General features: G+C 44.0%; 1 protein-coding gene across 1 annotated transcript in view; it reads left to right on the top strand.

The window, feature by feature from the left end:
- Nucleotides 1-214: 214 nt before the first annotated feature.
- The window catches only part of Col25a1 (collagen type XXV alpha 1 chain), a 398267-nt gene continuing 388653 nt past the window's right edge, over nucleotides 215-9828 (top strand). Inside the window, exons 1-2 of the mRNA XM_087897573.1 lie at nucleotides 215-1135; nucleotides 2106-2175. Of these exons, the coding sequence (XP_087753699.1) occupies nucleotides 839-1135; nucleotides 2106-2175 (367 nt within the window). The 5' untranslated portion in view covers nucleotides 215-838. The remainder of the gene's footprint in view (nucleotides 1136-2105; nucleotides 2176-9828) is intronic.

Genomic DNA, 9828 nt, shown 5'->3' with positions numbered 1-9828 from the left:
TCCTCTCCAATCACAGTGGCTGCTGAAGCTATTTGCATATATTATGCTAATAGGGACCTCCCGCTCCGCTCCCACCCGCGCTCCCGCCCTCTCGTGGGTCCAGGCGGGCTGGGCGAAGGTGAATATATTATGCTAATAAGGAGGCTCCTGCGGGAGGGGGCGGGCTGTGCTTGAGGCGCGCGCGCACTGTCTCACACACACGAGCATCCCGGGGTATTTAAGGCTCGCACACGCGAGGCTGCGGAGCTACTTCTGGGGCCTCGCGGCTCGCGATTGCTGCTTGGGTCGTTCGGGTCTTCTCTTTCCACTATCCCTCTGCCACCGCTCGGGGACCGCGCTCCCGCCGCGTCCCTCTGCATCTCTTCTTCTTTTCGGCCTTGAACTGATCCAGGTGGAAGACAGGTCGGCCCGTGGAAAGCCCCGGAATAGGTAGAGATAGGCAGGCAGACGCAACAGGTCGGAGCAGGGAGAGGGTCCCGCGGACCCTGCGCCTCTGCGCGGGGGACCACTGAGGAGGTGTCGGATCTTGAGGGGTTAGAAGAGCTTCCCTGGTGGGTTTGATTTTAGCTGTGACCCCCGGCACCACACAACCCCCAGCCGGAGGGTCTTCTTCACTCTCAGCTGGAAGGGGAGAAAGAATCAGCAGAATGGTCCACGCCTGCTGATCCGGACTCCGAGCCAATCTCAGGTCCACCTCCGACCCTGGGCTCCGACTCCACCAACTAGTTGTGCAGCCGCGGGGACTGAACTTTGGGGGAATCGGCCCTTCCTCTCCTTCTAAGATTACTGGAGGAGCTAGAGGGTGGAAGGCGTAGCGGAGACTGACGACCCCGCCACGATGTTGGTGAAGAAGCTGACAGGAAAAGGAGGGGAACGAGAGCCTGGATCTGAAGATCCGCGCCCCTTGGGACAGCGTTGTGCCGGCACCATGGCCTCGTGCACGGTCCTGGCGACCCTCTTGTCAGTGGTTGCGGTGGTGTTTTGCTTGTATCTTGGGGTGAAAACCAACGACCTCCAGGCGAGGATTGCCGCTCTTGAATCTGCCAAAGGAACCCCTTCCTTTCGTCCACTGACTGACACCATGGATGAGCTGAAGGCTATGGTTCAGGAGAAAGTGGAGCGTCTCTTGGCTCAGGTGTGAAAGGTTGGGGGGTATTTTGCACGTGGATACTGTTTGGCACGGTGTGAGTCCTATCTGCAGGGCTAACTTCAACCCTTACTGGCTGCATAGTTGATTTGACTGTGGGTACCGAGTATGGAGTGTCTAAAGAAGCTTCAATATTGACCGATACCGAGTCTGTAGCCGAACCCTTCCCTCACTCTTCCGCAGTTCTTGCATGCTAAACATGTATGGAGGTCTAAAAGAGGGAAGGGTGGCCTGGGTAGTGGGAGTGCGGGGTCAAGCATTTCATTTCTTTTAGTTTTTCTGGAGTTTCTTGTCTCTCAGTTCTACAGAGAATATTCGTTAGAGACATAAGATCTATCTTCTTCCCAGGTAAAGGTTAGAAAGTGCTATTAATATACAAACAATAATCACTTTCAAGTGAAGCAAGTCTATACAGATTCAAAGCCATAAATTTCACCCTTTGAAACTTTTCATGTTCGAATACTTAAAAAGTTTTCTATTTGGCAAAGGATGCTGTGCAGGTATTGAAGAATGCAGAGTCATTAACGCTGAGAGTTGAAAGGAAGCACATTGTCTTCAAGGCTCGTTTCAACTCATGTTAGGGGCTTTTTTGAGGAATTTACTTCCAATAGAGAGGCTGTTTGGCAGTTGCCATTCACAAGTGCGCTATTGGCCCACCTTATCTTCAGACCTGAGGTGTTCCACTGCAGGCTTTTGCACTGACTGCCTATGTTTGGGTTGGAGACTCGAGAAAGATATTAGCCAAACTCTGCAATCCTGCTACCACGTCAGTGGTCACTGTCTTATTTTAGGACTTGGATTCGGTTACTTTTTGATTAGAGTCCAAGTACGTATGTAAATATTCCTTACGCAAGCTATCGAATGCTGGGAAATCAGGCATGTAGCCAGAGAGTCCCTAAGAGTCCAGTTCTCATCAGTGCTACTGATGATTGTGCTAATACCTCTGCTTTTCCCACAGAAATCCTATGAACACATGGCTAAAATAAGGATCGCCAGAGAGGCACCTTCAGAGTGCAACTGCCCGGCAGGTAAAACAGACCTCGTTTAACAGTGTTTCCTCCACAGCAGAACAAGCACACATGTGTGTGCGTGCGTGCGCGCGCACACACACATACTCTCATGGTCTTGTGCTGTCAAGTCTACCTGTAATAATAGTAAAGAAAGAATGCAGGCCCAACCTGCTTTAATAAAACCAACATGTCTCAGTTCAAAAGAGGGCCAACCCCTCCCCACTATTATTTTGTACGGGATACTAAGGTCTGCTATTGTAAAACAAGGAAGCTAGATATGACTACCATGGATAATATAGGTAAGATGATATACAGAGTTCTTCGAGTCACAGATTGGAAGTCTTCCATGATCTTATTAAACAATGTCAATTTTTTGTGTGTGTGCATATGTGTGTGAAAATGACTGTTGAACTCTAAGATTTTGATTTCCCTGGTGTCTAATGCTACATCATGGTAGATTTGTTGCCTGCCTTTGATATATAGCTATACATGCAAATCACCCATCCTTCCTCACGGCTTGTATTCTGTCCTCTCAAAGAGGCTCTCTGTGGTGCCCCACAGCAGAAGACAATACTAAGAATATTCTTTATCTTGGACTCCCATTACAAACGATTGTGCTCTCAATGGCCTTTCAGGATGGGTCCTTATGTTTTTACTGTATCTGTGTGCAGTTTTAGGGAGCTATGTTAATTGCGGTACCTAAGAGGATAAGGAAGAGAGATATCACCCCATCTAGCCAGGGTAATTGTAATTGCTTTCACAGATCTCTGGGACTCAGTATTTATCTGTAGATTTAGCAGTCTAAAAGATCTTGGATGATAGTCATCAAACCCGAGTGTTAATGTTTTCTCAGATAAACACTGTATTCATTTATGAACATTTAGTTTCTTTTATCAGGCATTTAAGTGACTTTACATTTTGTATAATGTTCAAGAATATGATACTTAGTTATTTATGTAGATAGTTGTTGCCTAGTTGCATTTGGTCAATGAGAGATCACACGGTGTAGGATAGAGAGGTCTTATAAGATTGCATCATGTATTGGGATTAGTCATCCCAGTTTATGAAGTGCAGTGTATGGAATTGTCTAACACAGTTCTCCCTGTTAAGAGGTACATGACTGTATATGGAAAGGCTAGTTCCTGTATCTCCTTAATATCCCGAATTAGTTTTTGACATGGTCAATACAGTTGCCATCTTTTGCACATCAGTTTAAAATATGAACACCGGGTTGTATAACATATACATTTAAAAAAACTTTTTTACAAATTACATTGTGTGTGTGTGTGCACATGTGTGCATATGTGCGCATGTGTGTCCTCATGTGTATGGAAGTCAGAGGAAAGCTTGCAGGAGTTAGCTTTGTAATTCCACCAAGTGGATCTCAGGGCTTAAAGCCAGGCTGTCAGGCTTGGTGACAAGTGCCTTTACCCCCTGAGCCACCTCACTGGTCCTATGGCACAACAATTATATATCCAATTACACTGTTCACCATACTGGGACTATATTTTTTCAAATAAAAGCTTTCGATTAGGAAAACACTGCTGGAATGATGGTGAAGACCTCTGTTCCAGCTCTGCAGAAGGGTGAGGCAGGAGGATTGCAAGTTCAGTGCCTGCCTGGGCTAGCTATAACTTTAAGACAGTCTTAAAATCAAAAGGTTAAAAAAAAGTCTGGACATCTTGATATAGCTAAGTTTTAGAACACTAGCCTAGCATTTGTGAGACCCTAGGCCTACCCCCCCCCAGTACACAGGGAAAATAATATATATTATATATAGTAATAATAAATATATATAATATGTGAATATTTGTAATTTTATATTATATGTGAAAATATATATAAATATTTGAAAATTGGAGTTACCTCTTATGTTAGAAGAAGACTGAGAAGGAGCTAGCATTTGAACATGTAGCTTTTGTTCTTAGTTGTTTTGAGTTGGTGCAGACCCAGAAGTCAGATATTTAAGGAAGTCACATTTCCAGCAGAGGATTAAACACAACCACCTCATCACTGCTTGGGATTATTTAAACTCTAAGACACCTGGTACTGAGAGTCACTGAGCACAGCCCTTCGAGTCCAGGCCTTTTGGTACGCAATGCTTTTGTTAGCTCTGTTTAAAGCAGTTAGTGTTTAATTCACTGAATTCTTAGTGAGTTTGGGACAGTGCTGAAAAGTGATGTCTACAGCCCGACGTTCTATTTTCCGGGAAGACGTCACTGCTCGTGATGTCTAATGCAACCTAATTATCATTGGATCTGGGAGAAAGCTACCACATTTAGAGTTGGACTTAAGTTATCTTGGAAGATTACACTGGAGCGTTTTTCATCATAACACGAAAATTTAAATGGGATTTCCTAGGCTTCCCCTCCTCCCCCCACGGCCTGGGTTGGCTCTCCGTTACAGCTGCTTTACCTCCTCGTCGCCACTAGAGCCCCGCATCACATCAGTTTTTACCTGGCTTCTGGAGCAGCAACACGTGGAAGGTGTGTGTACCTTCTAGTGCTCAGAACCAGACCCTCACTGTTCTGGAAGCACGCCCTTCTGCTTGGATGATCATCAGGCCTTCTAAAAATAAAGACGCTACATCCTGGAGAGAGCGATTGTGAAGTCTGGTCAGTGAGATATGTCTTAAATGAGCAGCCCAGCCAAGGACTAGAAGGGGACACAGCTCTTCCCGCCTGGGGTGGCTCTAGCTGCGGTTCACAGTGACCGAGAGTCGTCACAGAGACAGCGGTCAGCAGGACAGGGCTAGACAAGTCTGTGACCTCAGCTCAGTTCCTGTGGACAGATGCCCACCCCTTGAAGTTGACACTCTTGTTGACAGTCTCAGTAACAGAGCCAAAGGCTGGCCGTGACAAAGTAATGCTGTGTTGTTTGTATTTGCTCCAAGTGCTCTTGCAAGGCCACGGTCTGTGCCGGGTTTCTCCAGGTGGGCTGTAGGGAAGTAATAACAGTTGAAGCTGGTTGGTTTGCTTTTTTCACAGGAAAGGGGGTATTGGGAGAACGATGAGCTATTTATTGAATAGGTTTTTTTTAAATATAAGAGATGTACTCTGATTTTCATAGCAACTTGGAGAGTCAACTGCAAGAAATCTTTTTTTATAGATGAGGAAGCTGGGGCTCGGGGAAAATAGTTAATGTACTATTACATTAAAGTGATAAAGCCAATGTGAGGATTCCTGTGTGTATCTGAGGGAACCGGAAGTCCAAGATCTAATGAGGCACAGAGAATGAACATTCAGAGCAGAATATCTCTGGGCTGGAACTCTGGATCTGCTACTGATAATGTGTGACCTTGACCTTGGTTGAATTAAAGAACCAAATATGTTCCACTTCCTCATCGAAAACAGCACACACACACACACAAACACACATGCACACACATATGCACACACATGCATACACACATACACACATGCACACATATAGACACACATTCAAGCACACACACACAAACACACATGCACACACATATGCACACACATGCATACACACATACACACATGCACACATATAGACACACATTCAAGCACACACACACAAACACACATGCACACACATATGCACACACATGCATACACACATACACACATGCACACATATAGACACACATTCAAGCACACACACACATGCATGTGGGCACACACATGCACACACCACACACACATGCGTGTGCACACACACCAAAGCCTTTCTCATAGGGAGATGGTATTTGTAAACAGTCTGATGTTTTAGTGGGTGTGTGTTAAGTTATTACCTTTTTGCCTCAATGCTCTACAAACACTTCACCAATAAGCTACACCGCTGAGCCAGACCCTTAAACCTATTATTTTCCTTGCTATCTAATTCTAGTGCACAGAGTTACATGATATAGGTGGAAAAGAATCTTTGAGATGCTTGCTCGGAGCCCAGTGTTTAACAACAAGCTTTGAACAAGAACTACGGTTAATTGAGCAGATGTGTATGTAGATGATCCACACAGATAATCATACTTGAGTTTCTCCTGTTGCTGTACCAGTAACATTTGATTCTTTACAGATATTTCATCTCAAGTTATTTTTATCAACACTACAGAGAGAACTTTGGACATTTTAGGTGAAGTGGGAGTAAAGTCCACAGGGCTGGGGCTTACTTGGGCATGAGATAGTCAAAAGTATCTTTGAAGTTTCGGTATCAGATATTTATAGATAGCTTACCTATCTGACTCATTTTCAGACTTATTTTTAGTAGCTTTACTGAGGTATAATTTATATTTCACCCATTTTAAGGTCTGTAATAAATTTATATTTGGGCCACCATCCACTGCAGTCTAGTTTTATCATTTTTGTCTCCTGACAACTCACATTTACTTCACTCGTGAACTCAAGAGAAGCTTTATTTTAGAAAGGTTTTGCTTTGGAGAAACTCCAGGATAATGAACCAAAAAAAAATCTCTATCAAAGCTCTGGTTAGCAGAGCAGTTGACTTAGCAGTAGCGGGGCCTGGAAGATCGGGCTGGCATTTGTGTCTTGGCCTCTCTAAAACTTAACCTTAAGATGAAAGAATCAGTTGGCACATTCTGTGGATAGAATTCTGTCTTGGGTTCTCTCTTGGTGACTTACATAAAAGTATGTGTAAGTCAGGGATATTTGTGGAAGGACTTCTATGGATAAGCTGATAGAGAATGGGCGGTGGGATCCAGGCAGCCAAACAGAAGAGGTTTAGACCGGTAGATATTCTCTGAGGTCCCTGAATACCTTCCACCTCTATGGAAATGGTTATATATGAAACAGGAGTTTGTGTGAACAAATTGAGGAACCTCCTGTTCTTATTTGTAAGTGACACAGACACAGGTGTCTGGCTGAAGGACATCATTTCCGGTGGTTTCAGAAGAACCCTTAGATTACCTTTCTTAGATAAAGTATAGAAAACTATTTCTTACTAATATTTCTTCTAGGCTATACTTCCACCCTTTTTAAAAAGAGGCTGTACAACAAATGGAGTACATTAAGGAAGAGAGTCATAATGCATAGCGCTTAGTCATATAAAGGAGCAGCAGAAGCAGTCTGTAGACCATGAACGCTAATGCTTAAATATTATTTAATGAGAACGACAGACATTCTTCTCTTGTAAGACGATGCAACACAGTGTGACATGCCAGTGCCTCCAGGCATTCATGTTAAATTGTTTTGGTTCTAATGAGAACAACAGTGTGGGTGTGGCACTTTCAGTTGGTCTTGTAGTGACAGCTGGCAAAATGCCCCAGCCAAAGGACCAAGGACAAATTGCTTCTTGAAGTAGTGCTCTCATGTTGAAATTCTTGTTTTCTGCTCTTGTCTGTAAGCGGACAGGTTGTTTCTTTATATTCTTTTCCTTAGTGTTGCGAGGAACTGGGAGTTAGTTATCAGAGAGAAAGGTATCAGCTCTTCACGGAGTCCAGTTCATTCTTGGTCATTCTAGCGAGAATGTGTAGGAATAAGTCCTCTCTTAGGGCCGCAGTGACATACTCTGCTTCTGACTGCTTTGTCATTGTGCAGAAGCAACCGCACGCTGCTGATGACGTCAGAGTCTGACTGGCAGGCTTAGGTCTGGGAATGAAGAAGGAATGTTTGATCAGCATCAGAATTAGGTAGAGGGGAGCATGCGAGGAGACCAGAATGCTCAGCATGGGGTGGGGGAGGAGGGAGGGAGTGGGCGTTTCCTGCTGCAGGGTCACCCCACTCGACACTTATCCAAGTAGCACCAGCCTGCTATCTAGAGTGGAAGCCGTCCAAGAATGACCATGTAAAAGTGTTTTAGTTCCCTCCTATGCCTTTATAAACATTACTTGGTAGTTTGATGGAAGCTGAGAATGTGAAAACAAGGCGTGAGTCAGTCTGGTCTAAACACAGAGGCATCCCCACCCTCCTTGGTTTGCCAATATGGGCGAAATTTCGTGCCGTGGTTTTATGCACCGCAATATTGAACACTCTTCACCCCTCCCCCTAATTTGTGTTTAGAACAGACTGTGGTTTGCTCAGATGCCTGATTTCCAGACATGGATATTTATTGGTATCTTTTGGGATTTGCTCTGCAGCTCTACATAGAAAAAAAAACCTGCTTAAAACGTGGCTTTTTAAAGGAGTACATGCTAAGCATGGGACGCTAAAGGAAACTCTCTAAGGAGTTAGAAGTGAGCACCTTTTCCTGGTGTTCTAATTCCTTCAAATGACTATTCTGTAGGTCACTGGAGGATAGAATTCCTTTGAAGAAGTGGCACCAAGTGGCAAGCACCTCCTCTTAGTGACCACAAGGAGGAGGAACTGAGTTGAATAGCAACCCCTCCCCCACACCCCCATAGCCCATTCTGCAGTCTCCCTTCCCAGTTACATCCTTGCTGAATTCATTTCTTGACCTCTGTTTGCAACGAAAAAGATTAGTGCAGGAAGAAAGAGATCTCTGTAAGATCTGAAGTCTCTTATTACATTTGAGATTACATTTGGTTTTGTGTGATGCATATTAGAAAACACCCCATTAACTGAGCTGTATTGCGAGCCCCCAATTTCACATTTATTTTAGGCAGAGTTTGATTGTGAAGTAGATAGGTTCACAGCTCTGATCTTTGGGCTGGTATTCTAATATTTAGAAAAAAAATGGACAAAATTTAATTGACGTTGTCAAATGGGGATTTTTAGCTTCAGATTTCATAGGCTCCAGAATAATTTGGGATTGCTGTCATGCTTCTGATGTCACTGTGTCTGGAGTGTCCGCCTTAGCCTGAGTTGAACATGTGAGAATTGACGTATTCCTGATTTTGCCTCACATTTCATTCCTTGGTCTATCATCAAATCATCTTTTTTTCCCCCCTAAAAGGGCATGTTTAGTAGACAGTGGCATTAGTTGCTAGAAATGCTAAAATTATGTTCATTTGATTATTAATAATTTAGATTTTTAAGATGCCAGTCTTCTACATTATAAGAATGCCTCCCATTCTTTACAGCATTCAGTTCAGGTTCTACAAACTGTTCTGACTCATCTTTACATAACACACATGCTCATACACATGTAACCTATGCAAACCCTAATACATGTAAAACAAACTAAGTGTGCTGCCCATTTTTAAACGATTTATGTATTCATGAGTGTGTGTGTGCACATGTGTGCACATGTGTGCACATGCATGCACAGCCATGTGACTGCGCACAGAGACCAGAAGACTGTGCCGTAACTCCTGGAACTGGAGTTACAGGAGGCATGAGCTGCCTAGTGTAGGTGCCCGGTTCTTTGCAAGAGAAGGCACACATTCTTAGCCCCTGGGCTCCCTCTCTAGTCTCCACATTTTAAATATAAGAATACAAACTTTCTGTTGCTCACCGTTTTCTTCATGGGGCCCCTGGGGCATCTCCAAAGAATCTTTGTAACAGGCTGTTTTTTGGGGGGTCACCCACCAGCTCCCAAATCATGATATGGATACTTATTATTAGTTATGAATGTGTGACCTTATCTTATGCTTGTCCCAATTAGCTCTTTATTTTAATCATTTCTCTTCATCTAGGTTTTGCCTCAGGGTTTTGGTTTTTTTTTTTTCATTTTATTCATTCTGTATGTCCTACTCTGTGGCTGTCTGTCTGGTGGCTGCCTGTCTTCTGTCCCTGGGCATATTCCTCTATTTTCCCCTTAATCTCCCCTCTCTCCTCTCTCTCTTTCCTA

Source organism: Myodes glareolus, chromosome 17 (assembly GCF_982192425.1).
Source record: "Myodes glareolus chromosome 17, mMyoGla1.1, whole genome shotgun sequence".
In the NCBI taxonomy this organism is placed as follows: Eukaryota; Metazoa; Chordata; class Mammalia; order Rodentia; family Cricetidae; genus Myodes; species Myodes glareolus.
The sequence above is the reverse complement of the archived record's forward strand: the minus strand, read 5'-3'. Positions and strand labels throughout refer to the sequence as shown.